This window comes from Orycteropus afer, unplaced genomic scaffold (assembly GCF_000298275.1).
Source record: "Orycteropus afer afer isolate SDZICR_OR568_19922 unplaced genomic scaffold, OryAfe1.0 scaffold00247, whole genome shotgun sequence".
NCBI lineage: Eukaryota > Metazoa > Chordata > Mammalia > Tubulidentata > Orycteropodidae > Orycteropus > Orycteropus afer.
Genome location: NW_006921834.1, coordinates 4,962,632 through 4,975,018, shown reverse-complemented (window position 1 = coordinate 4,975,018; position 12,387 = coordinate 4,962,632). Strand labels below are relative to the sequence as shown.

Genomic DNA, 12,387 nt, shown 5'->3' with positions numbered 1-12,387 from the left:
GATTCCCCTGCCTGAACTTCACCCATGACCCTCATCCCCGCCCCCACCCCAGGGCCCATAGTCCAGGGAGGGCAAGTTGGTCAGAGGAGGCCCTAAATCAGTCCCAGACTTCCCAGGCCAGCATTGAATTACAGAGCTGTGGGTTTTGTGATGTAGATGATGGTTGGGTAGTGGGGCCATGACCTATGGCAGGTCACAGGGAACCCCCAGAAGGGGCTGGAGCCAGGGTCAGAGGCCACCTCCTCCATTCTCCGCCCCACCCAGCTGGGTCCCATCCCTGAGTGTCTAAGTCCTTAAGTTGAGTTGGACCGTTTCTCACTATCTGTCAGCCTCAGCTATATCTGCCATGAGGCCTGCCCTCTAGGGTAGGAGAAAGGGGGCTTCTGCTAGAAAAAGATTCCAGAAAAAGGGAAAGAATGAGGTGACAGTACACCTGGTTTCCTAAAGCTGACCCAGGTTCAAGAGTTTGACAAGCTCCTTCTCTGTGGAGGTGTCACTGCTCTCTGCTCTCCCCAAACCTCTGCCTTCTCTTCTGATTGAATTCCACATATCACAGCCTAAAGGAGGAGATAGCTGGAGACATGGCAGGATCCAGATAGAGAATCATCTTGTGCTCCCGACAAGGCGTGTCATCAAGTAGGTCTTAGAGAGGTAAAGGGATAGAGAAGTGGGAAGGTCCAGACAGTGAGATGAGTAATAAAAATTAGAAAAATAGTGAAAACAGATAGACAGAAAGACAAGAATCAACAGAAGACACTGAAGTGTACAAGGCTGGGGAGAAATTGGAATGTCAAGAGAAGGTGCAATCTGGTGAGCTCCCATCAGAACCCAGCAGCTGAGAGATCCAAAGGAGGATGGATAGCCTGTAAAATTCCCTCACTGTTAATCCTGAAGGCCTCCACATTGAGACTCTGGAAGGCCTTGACTGAAATGTACCTATGCCATTACCCATTATTTTACTCATTAACAAGCAACCTTGGTCCAACCCCCACTACTACACTCAACTCCATATACAGGGAGGGTCAAACCCTGGACAGGGGAGCGGAGCAAGTGGTGGGAAGGGACCAGTATAGAGGGAAGCTTGGACAGGTCACCTGGCACTGGGCATGGCTCCTGGTGAAAGGTATAAGAAACCTCACAAACTCAGAGGTTAAACTGACTAAAACTGATCTTGGGATCTGCAGAAATAACTCCCTTGTCCTTTGTGATTTCCAAAAATGAAACCCCAAAACTCTGCGACCCTCCTGTGCATCTGCCCTGCTAAGCAAGCTCTTGCCCCAGCATCTGACCCCAGAACCCTGGGCTGTCTGCTTCACTGTGTGGGCTGGGAATGCACTCCTAATTCCTACCCAGGGCTGCCACCTGCTGGCTGACAGTGGCCTTGCAGGAACAGGAGCCTTAAGGTGGCTGGGGGTGATCAGTACTGGTCCGGAGGAAGTTCCTCCAGGCCTAGGGAAAGATAATTTCAAAAGCAAAATGTGAAATCTTTTCACCTGGTTAGGTGTCCTTGGAGCCTCTTAGCACAGGTTAAAGTCTCCCTGTCCCTTGTTAACACCTGAATGTTGGTCTGAGGTTCTTGAGACCATAGGGGAGACAGGTAGGAAACTCACATTTACTGAGTGGTAGACCCTATGCTGGAGCTCTGGTGGTGTAGTGGATAAGGCACTTGATTGCTAACCAGAAGGTCAGCAGATCAAACCAACCAACCACTCTGCAGAAGGCAGACAAGGTGATCTATTTCCGTAAAGATTTACAGCCTAGGAAACCCAGTGGGGGTTGCTATGAGTCTGAATCAGCTCTCTGGCAGTTCTTTTGTTTGGTTTTGACACCGTGTGCTAAGGAGCTCTGATGATGTAGTGGATAAGGCATTTGACTCCTAATCCGAAGATCAGTGGTTCAAACCCACCAACTGCTCCGTGGAAGGAAGATGGGGCAATCTACTTCCTTAAAGATTTACAGCCTCAGAAACCCAGTGCGGGTCACTGTGAGTCAGAATCAACTCCATGGCAGTAAGTTTGGTTTGTTTGGGCTTTTTGAGACCTTGTGCTAGAAGCAGGAGACACAGAGATGACCAAGGGGAGGTGTGTTAGTTACTAGTGGTAATACACAAATATGCACGTGGAAGGTGTTAAACAACAGAAATGTATTTTCCCTGAGTTTTGGAGGCCAGAAGTCCAAATTGCCTTGTCAATTCCTCCCTTGCCAGTAGCCCTGGCATTTCTTAGTTCTTGGAGATCCTCACATGGCAGATGTCTTCTCCAGTATGTGCCCCTGTCTGTGTCTAATCTGCTCTTCTTATAACTCAGAAGTGATCAGGTTTAGGACATACCCTGCATTGATAGGCCTCAGTGGTAGTTAAGGTTGTATGTCAACTTGGCTGGGCCAGGTTGAGTGGCCAGGCAGCTGGATGTAGTTATTCCCCGTGGTGAGACTGGTAATTAACTCCATGGTGGAATCTACTGATGCAGCTGGGCAGCTGCTTTAGAGATGTAGGCTGCTTCCAGTATATAAGCAGCAGCTTTGGGAATGGTCTCTAGCTTATGGCATGCTTGGACCCTGCATGTAGCTGAGTCTTCAGTCAGCAGCCTGCCGTGTTGCCCTGCTGATCTTGGGACTTTTAATGGACTGGAATCAATGGCCTGCCTTGTGGTTTGGTACTATCAGAACTGTGCCTTTTCACTTGTCGACCTTGGGTTTGTCAGCCTCAACAGCCAGAAGCTTGCCTGAGTGAGGAGATGCCTCTAGCTTCAGTAGGCCAGGAGCAAGAGGCAGAGCTGAAGCCCAAGGTTGAGGGGTATTTTGGTTACCTAGTGCCACTCTGACAAGAAAATATCACAAATTGGATGGCTTGAAGAAACAGGAGTTTATTCTCTTACAGTTTGGAGGCTTTAATCCGAGTTCAAAGTGCCAGGCTCTAGGCGCTGGTGAAAGCCTTCAACCTTGGACTTCAGCTCTGCCTCCTGTTCCTGGCCCACTTGAGCTGGAGGCTTTTCTTCACTCAGACAGCTGCTGGCTGCTAAGACTGACAGGTAAAAAGGCACAGCCCCAATGTTATACCAAACCACACAGCAGGCCATTAATTCAAGTCCATTGAAAGTCCCAAGGTCAGCGGAGCATGGCAGGCTGCTGAACAATGACACAGCTACATGCAGGTTCAAGTGTGCCATGAGCTAGAGACCGTTCACCAAAGCTTCTCCTTTCACCCAGCCCCTAGAACCTGACACTTTGAACTCAACCTTCTGGGCTCCAAAATTGTAAGAGAATAAAACCCTGTTTGCTAAAGACATCCCATTTGTGGTATTTTCCTGTCAGCAGCACTAGGTAACCAAAATAGCCTCTAACAAAGAAAACCCTATTTCCAAACAGGATTGCATCTACAGGAATAGGGTTAGGATTCTAACACATATTTTTGGGGTGACATAATTCAATCAATAACAGGAGGAGAATACTCAAGAACAAGATTAATGATACTGGTGTGACCAGTGCAAGAGCTAAAATATGTGCCTGACACAGACTAGGTCTCAATTAACCAAAAAAACCAAACTCACTGCCATCGAGTCGAATCCGACTCATAGCCACCCCTCCTTGGGTTTCAGAGATGGTATCACTACGGAAATTGATTGCCCAGTCTTCCTTCTGAGAAGTGGCTGGTGGGTTTGAACCACCAGCCCTCTGGTTAGCAGTCAAATGCCATAGGCACTATGCCACCAGAGCTCCTCCCTCAACTAGTAGTTATTAAAGGAATGAATGAATGAATGATGTTCAAAGATAACACTGATAATTCTGTGCAGGAGAGGAAGAGGAGGAAACATGGAAATAGTCTGATTGCTTGTTTGTTACCAAGTAGTAATTATCTCGGCCAAAGATTCAAACATTATACAGGTTTGAAAAGCAAAATATGAAAATCCTCTTTCACTCCATTCCCATTGTCCTCCCGTAAGTTAACCACTATCAACATTTTAATGGCTCTCAACGTTGACTGCATGTTAGAATCACATGAGATTTAAAAAACCCATTGCCCAGTGGTAGCCCAGACCAATTACCTCTGAATCTCTGGGGGTAGGTTCTAGGCATCGTTCTTTTTAAAAAGTCTCTAAGTGATTACAAATGCAGCTAATATAGAGAACATTGTTCCATTCTTTTCTATATATTTACATACATGTAAGTAGCCAATCTCACACACACACACACACACACACACACACATTACATATGGCTTTTCTTTTTCTCCAGTTAACAACATGTCTTGGAGATATTTTCAGGACAGTCCATATGGATCTGTCTTACTCTTTTTTAATACAGGCATAATTTTCACATGCCATACTCTCACTAGCCCTTCGCCTATTGATAAAAATATCGTTTCTAATTTTTTATTTTTTTACTATTATAAATAATGCTGCAATATATGTACAGTAGATCTTTCCTCACATATGTAAGTACTGTTTGGGGGACGATTCTAAAAGCAGAATTTCTGGGTCAACGTATGTGTGCATTTGTTATTTTGATAGATACTGTCAAAATGCTTTCCAAAAATACTTCACTACTTTACATTCCCTCAACGTATAAGCACTTAATATTATTAATGTTTAAATTTTGCTAAAAGTAATATTTTGTTATTGTTTGAATTTGCTTTTTCCTGCTTACTTGTGAGGCTAAGCATCTTCTTTTCATGTTTCTTGGCCATTTGTATTTCTTCTATAAATTAATTACCTATGTTTTTTGCTCATTTTCCTTTTTTTAATAATTAGGATTAGAGGAAATTCTATTTGCAATATATGACTGGCTGGATTCTGGACTGATCTCTCTGAGTAAAAATGCTGGTTAAAATATGGTGCAAATTATCTTGAAAGCATAGAAAAGGTGGCTGGAGAACAAGAATTTATTTGGTTAAAATCTAAGAGAAGACAGGAATTTAGACAGGAAAGCAGAACAAAGAAGCTGCCTTTAGGTGAGGGCATTTGTTGAATCTGGCAAACTTGAGCTTCAACTGCTACAGCCTGTATATTTGACAGAATGATGGAGAGGAATTGAATAAAAGATGTCCCTAAAAAGCTGGGCCCCCAAGCCTGCACGGAGGAGATTTAATGCTGTGAGGGAGTCAACTTCTCCAAGTTAGACTATAAATTCAATGCCACTCCTCTCAAGATGGCAGCAAAATTTAAAAAAGAATTTAATAAGCTTATTTGCAATTTTATATAAAAGAGTAAAAATCCATTTTGAAAATGAAGATCAAATATGAAGAATTGACCCTATCAGGTAGTCAGACAGACTACAAAGCTAGAGTAATAAAATCATTGTATCATTGGCACAGGAGCCATTTAGTAAAATGGATGGAACATAAAATGAGAGTTTGAGGTCTCCATGTGATAACATGAGATCACAAATCAGAGGAGAAAGAATTGTTTAAAAGTTTGTCTAACTAAATGGAGAAAAAGAAAGTTGGACTCCTTCCTCACACCATGTATAAATGTTAATTCCAGATGAACTAAAGACTAAATATTAAAACTAGAAATGCAAAATTAATAAAAGAAATTAAGATCTTTATGACCTGGGAGCGGGAAAATCTTCGTAAACAAGACATAAAGTATGAAATAAAAAAAAAAAAAAGTACAAATTATAAGGAGAAATTTTGATGAGTTTAACCACATCAAGATCCAGGGTTAAGGACAGAGTAGAACTATCCCCTAGAATACTTCTAAAGATTTCCAAGGTGAAATCTTTACAGAGCAGCCTCCCTCATCTTTCTTCCGCTGAGTGGCTGGTGAGTTTGAAACACTGACCTTTTGGTTAGCAGCCCAATGTTTTAAGCACAGTGCCATCACAGCTCTCAATGAGGGTTACCATAGACAAAGTTAATAGATACGTTGACAGTATAGTTGCCACAACTAAAACTGAGAGTGGGTTTATTTGCTAGGAAATTAGAATGAACTGCTGAAAAATCAGTAAGAAAAAGAGGAAAATCCATTAGAACATTGGGCAAAGGCTACGAATAGACAATTCACAGAAGGGGGAACAAGAATGACTACTGGATACTTAGAAAAATGCTCACCTTGTTGATAACAGAACACTCCACTGTAAAATAGTGATATCACTTGATAGTACCATCATATTAGCAAAAATTAGAAGGCTGTATAATCACAGGTGTTGGCAAGGATGTAGGGAAATCTTATGCACAGCTTTGGACTTCATTTGGGGTACACTGCAAAATAGAGAACAATGTGATAGTTTCTAATCAATAACCCCTATGACTCAGTTATCCCAGAGATGATCTTTCACAGGTCCATAAGCAGATATGTATAAGGATATACTTACTGACGGGAAGTTGGAAGCAACTCCAACTCCCAGGTGACCATCCCTGGGAGAATGGATGAGTGAAATGTGGTGGCTGCAGTATGAAATTATATGCAGCAGTTAGAAAAAAAAATGTACTAGATTATGTGCCAGACATTGGTGCTGACTAGCTGGCACAGTCCCTGTCCACAACTCCCCTTCTCTCTAGTCGCCTTTCAGCTAGGAATGACCATGTAACATGTTGGTGGCCAATGAAATGAAAATAGAAGTCTGACGAGTTGGGCGCCTAGGAAATCTTTACTTTCTTGATCAAAAATGCAGACCGTATCTTTTTACCTCTTTCTTTCTTCTCCCTTCTTCCTGGAAAATGGATGTGATGGCTGGAGGTACAGCAGCCATCTTTGTAACCATCTGGAAAAGTCAAGAGCCTTGTAGAGAAGACCCCAACATCATCAACTTGTTGAACCAATACCAACAGTCCTCGACTCGTGATGTTCATAACTTGTGTGAAAAATAAGCCCCTTGAGTCGGTCAATGGCAGATAACAGTAATAGATCTGGCTAGTTTAAACAGAAAGGGATGAAGAAGCAGGCTCTAGGTCCAGGAACAGCTCCCAGCTTTGAGAATCACATGACTTCTGCTTGTGAGTGGGAAAACAGCAGTCACTTCTACAGCAAGCTAATGAATCATAAAGCTGCTTACCACTGAGCCTTATTGCTTTTGTCTTGGTCTGTGACAGCAAAACGGATGTTCCATGATAGTTAACTTTGTTCCAAATTTATGTCTTGCACAAGAACATCTGTGTGGCAGAACCTAAATTACAGATTCCCAGCCCAAGGGAAGCTGGGATTCATAGTTTTAGCTTTCCAGCTCCCACAGTTCAGGAGAAGCACTAAAGGGAGTTTTGGATTGAGGTTAAGCAGCCAGTCCATGGGCCTCAGCTTTTGCTTATGCACTCCTAACTGTTACAATGTACACAAAGCAACAGGGCTTGAGCAGGAAAGCAAACAGAATGAGCAGAGAGCACTACTTGTAAGAGGTAAGCAGGGTGGCTCAGTGGTAGAATTCCTGTCTACCTTGTGGGCCACCCAGGTTTGATTCCCAGCCAACGCGCCTCATGCAAAGCCTCTCCCGTCTGTCAGTGGGGGCTTGCATGTTGTGATGATTAACAGGTTTCCATCCCAGCTCCCTGACTAAAGGCTTGCCATGAGTCAGGGGTGACTTGACAGGAGCTAAGATGAAACAAATACACAAATCAACACTACATTTCTCAACCAGATGTACATTTTTGCAAGGACTTTCAGGTGCCACTTGGTAAAGGAAGGGAGGAGAATGGAGTGTGAGCCTCAGGAATGAAAGAGAAAAACTAAATAAAGAAAAATGAAGTGAGAGTTCGAATATAGTCTGAAGGAGCTCTGATTACACAGTGACTAAGGCAACTGACTGCTACCAGAAGGTTGGTGGTTTGAACCCACCAGCCACTCCGCGGAAGCAAGACTGGGAAATCTACTTCCGTAAAGATTTACCACCTCGGAAACCCAATGGAGTTTGCTATGAGTCGGAATCGACTTGATGGCAGTGAGTTTGGTCTTGGTCTTAATATAGTCTGATGGAGGAGGATATGATTGACTCAGTCCACAAGCTGGGAAAGGGCTATGGCTTGGCTTCTTTTGGGGTACTCAGACCGGTGCAAGTGGTCTCTCAAGAAGGCTGACTCACATTCAGCGCTCCATGGGGCTGTAAATCTTTATGGAAGGCCAATGCATAGCGACCAATGGGTTTCCAAGGCAGTAAATCTTAATTTTTATGGAAGTAGAATGCCTCATCTTCCTCCCTGGAAGTAGTTTGAACCGCCAGCCTTCTGGTTAGCAGCCAAATGCCTTACCCGCGACACCCCTAGAGCTCCTTTGTGAGAGCACTGAAAACAAACAAAGAAAAACCTCACTGCTGTGGAGTCGATTCCATTTATAGCAACCCCTCTTTGGGTTTCCAAGGCAGTATCTCTACGGAGCTCTGGTGGCATAGTGCTTAAGGCATTTGACTGTGACTGGGAGCTCTGGTAGCATAGTGCCTAAGGCACTTGACTGCTAACCAGAAGGCTGGCAGTTCAAACCCACCAGCCACTCCTTGTAAGTAAGGTTGGGCAATCTATCTCCATAGAGATACCTCCTCAGATACCCAAGGAGGGTGTTACGATGAGTCGGGTTTGAGTGGACTGCAGTGTGTTTGCTTTTTTTTTTTTTAATCTCTATGGAAGTAGATTGCCCAGTCTTCCTTCCAAGGAGTGGCTGGTGGGTTTGAACCGCCAGCCTTCCGGTTAGCAGTCAAATGCCTTTGGCACTACGCCACCATTGGTCTAGGGGAGTGAGAAGTCACTCAGTCCGAGGCGCCGCGGGAGGGACCTAACTCTGTCCCGCCCACTCTGGGCTGGATCTTGGCGGGTCTGCGTCAGCTCCTGAGAGGAGGGCACCGCCTACGCCCCTCCCCCTCATCCCTTTCTATCCTGGCTTGATCCAGCTCAGCTCAGAGGTGTAGCAGCGCTTTCCTAAGTCCACCATCTGTTACCTGCAGTTCTTCCTGGGGGAGAGGAGCCCACTTGGGCCACTCCGGAGACCTGGTGAGTGTGCTCCAAGGGGGTTGGGGGTTGCTGGGAGACCAGGCGGTGGCCCAGCAAGGAGTGCTTCATAGGGACCCTCCAGGCCCCGGGTAGGGTCCACCGGGGAAGAGAAATCTCGTGGGTTCCTGACTCACAGAGTGAACTTCCCCTGCCTTCTTAAGGCTCCTGCCACTCAGCTCCCTGCAGTTTGTCCCCACCATGGTGGAGGGGAAGAGACACCCCACCAGGAAAAGACTTGCCCTGGGGCAAAACCCCCCAAAATCCAAACCTGTTGCTGTCCAGTCGTTTTGGTTCACACCTGAGTGCTTTAACCACTGTGCCATTAGGAATCCCTCAAGGACCTCCCCACCCCAAAAAAATTCAACAAATTCAAACCCACTGCCCTCCAGTCAATCCAGACTCATAGATACCCTATAGGACAGAGTAGAACTGCTCCATAGAGTTTCCAAGGTTGTAAGCAGACTGTCACATCTTTCTCCTGCAGAGTGAGTGGCCGGTGGGTTCCAGCAACCAACCTTTTGGTTACTGGCTGAGCACTTAACCACTGTGCCACCAGGGCTCCTGAAGCAAAGGACTGCACTATTGGCAGCTGCCAGGACCTGTCCCTAGGACCAGGGAGACAACCCTCTATTCTGCATTATAGATGCTGGCTTCCTGAGGAGGGGGGCACAAACCTTCTCACCCCCAGGCTGGAAGAGGAAGAGCATCCCTTGTGGAGAGGAAGGGAGAGCTGGCAGCGTCTGAGGCACTGAACTGCCCCGACAATGAGACCCATGCCCCAAGCTGCAGTCTGGGGGCCCTGTACTGGGCCTGTGCTCGAAATGACCCTGCCCAGCTCCAGTCCCTGCTGGATGGTGGGGTCTCCCCAGAGGAGGCCACCCAAGTGGACAGCAATGGGAGGGTGAGATACCTCCTGCATTTCCCAGGACAGCTGGGTGCATCTCTGTGTCCCTACTATGCCATCCTGGTCTGACTCCCTGGGAGAGTTCCAAGGTCGACACCCACTGCTGGGCCCTTGGTGGAAGGGAGTGGGTAAGGGTGGGTTTTCACAGGGACTGGAACAGATGTGGGCTTGGAGGGCACAGGGCACCCCAGGGAGATGATAGGAGCAAGCACAGGAGCTAAGCTTCCCCCTCCCTCAGACAGGCCTCATGGTCGCCTGCTACCATGGCTTCGGGAGTATTGTGGCCCTGCTCAACCACTGTCCTTTCCTTGATGTGAACCAGCAAGACAGAGAAGGGGACACGGCCCTCATGCTAGCTGCCCAAGCAGGTATAAGGCTGCTGACCCCATCACTGTATCCCACCAAGGCCACAGCCTCATGCCCTGTGCATGATGCTCTCCCACACCGGGTTCTGCCATTTCCAGGGGAGTCATGACCTACTCTTGGTGCCCTGCAGGCCATGTGCCCCTGGTGAGTCTTCTGCTCAACTACTATGCAGGCCTGGACCTGGAGCGCCGGGACCAGCGGGGGCTCACGGCTCTGATGAAGGCTGCCATGCGAGATCGCTCAGAGTGCGTGGCTGCCCTCCTCATGGCAGGTGTGTGGGGCCTGGCCCGGGATGGATGTGTGACCTCCAGACCCTCCTCTGGATAGGTCAGTTGCAGAGAGATGAGGGGAGGAGATGGAGGATCATGCGCCAATCTAGGTTGACAACCTGGAGGAGGGGAGTGTGCTTTGGACTTCTCACAATCAACAAAGTCCAAGCACTGAGAGCTTGATTTACGTAGCAAATGGCATCCCGGGAAGGAAAGCTTGGGAGGACAACCTTGACCAGCTAGGATACCTAAAACAAAAAGGGCTGGTATCTGGAAGCAGACTCTCCGGTTCTAGTCTTGCCCTTGCCAAGTCTGGGCAGATGGCTTCCTTCACTGGGCCTTACTAGGGTCACGAAGATGTTGACCTGTTCAGGGATGATTTCCAGCTCTGATGAGTCAGGGCTCTAGGGGACATAGTGATACATAGTTGAGGTGTGTGACCTTGTGGAATTCTGGGACAAGGTCCACACTGTCCACAGAGTTGTGGGCATTCATTATTCTCTGAGGTGGGGCCACCCTCAGCTATTCAGTCTGGGAGACCCCCCTCCTCCAGCTTTTCCCTACCCCACCCCACCAGACTGGGTTTGGGTGAGAAGAGAGGAGCTCCACACCCTCTCCTTTGGCTCAGTGACCACTCCCCAAAATTAGAGGGGTGTAATGATGAGAACTAGGAAAGGGAGCCCATGAAACCATCTACCCAGAGGGCACAACCTGGACCTCCCCCGTCCCAGGTGACCCTCACATTACTCCTCAGGTCAGTTCCTGGGATTCAGGAGGCCTCTACTTGGCTCCAGGTTTGGAGACCCCCGAAGGGTCTCTCTGAAGTCTTTTACCCTCTCGGGGCTTCAGTTTCTTCACCTCTTAAATGGGAGATTATAGTACTGGCCTCCTGGATTCCAGCTTCAACAGGATGGGACTCTAGGATTGTGAATCTACCCTTAACTCACTCCTGCTCTAAAATACCTGACCTTCCACACATCACCAATCCCCATCCCACCCTGCACCCCTTCTCAGGTGCTGACCTGGAAGCGGTGGACCCCGCCAGGGGCAAGACGGCCCTGGAGTGGGCGGTGCTGACCGACAGCTTCACCACAGTGCAGAGGATCCGGCAGCTGCTACGGCGGCCCCGAGCTGAGCAGCTCAGCCAGCACTACCAGCCTGAGTGGCCAGCCTTGTCTGGGCTGGTGGCTCAGGCCCAGACCACGCCATCCCTGCTAGAGAGACTGCAGGCCACCCTGAGCCTCCCCTTCTCCCAGTCTCCTCAGGAGGGGGGCGTCCTGGACCACCTCGTGACCGTCACAACCAGTCTGGCCAGTCCCTTCCTCACCACTGCCTGCTGCACCCTATGCCCTGATCGTCCACCTGCACTGGGCACCCGAAACGTGTCTGTGCCAGAGCTGCTAGGCACAGTCCCGGTCCCGCCCCTGACCCCCAAATCCTCCCCAGTAGTCCCTAATGCCAGCGTCCTCCTCATCCCCTATCAGAGCCCTCAGGGTATGTTGAGCCTGTGCCCTCACTGGCTACAGCCCAGGGACAGTACCAGCCCCAAACCCCAAGCCCCCAGAATCCTCCTCTCCAAGGCACCCAAGTCCCCCAGACAGCATAAGCAGGAGCCCAAGCCTGCTGAACGTAGTCTGGCCCTTCCTATCTGGCGATACCAGGAGCTCAGGAGGGAGAGGCGGAAGCAGGAGGAGGAGGCCAGGTGTGCACAGAGCCTGGGAAAGATGGGCTAGGCTGGGCTGGGAGCAGGTCCTCAGGCTAGAGCATCCTTCTGCCTTCCCACCCACCTCTACCTGAACAAATCTGGTTATTCATCACCACATTGCTTGCAACAGTAAAGGAGTGAAGCAGCCTGAATGTCCAAAAAGAGCCTGGCTGGACTGATTAAGGAAGCGCTTTATGTTCTGATACGAACCTCTCTTCAACACGTATTAAGAGAA

The 12,387-nt window shown here is 48.0% G+C and overlaps 1 protein-coding gene across 1 annotated transcript in view; it reads left to right on the top strand.

Annotated features, from left to right (window-relative positions):
• Positions 1-12,180, top strand: part of ANKRD33 (ankyrin repeat domain 33) — a 45,685-nt gene extending 33,505 nt beyond the window's left edge. The window contains 5 exon segments of the mRNA XM_007949621.1: positions 9,552-9,636; positions 9,639-9,809; positions 10,051-10,180; positions 10,309-10,425; positions 11,462-12,180. Of these exon segments, the coding sequence (XP_007947812.1) occupies positions 9,552-9,636; positions 9,639-9,809; positions 10,051-10,180; positions 10,309-10,425; positions 11,462-12,180 (1,222 nt within the window).
• The last annotated feature ends 207 nt before the right edge of the window (positions 12,181-12,387 follow it).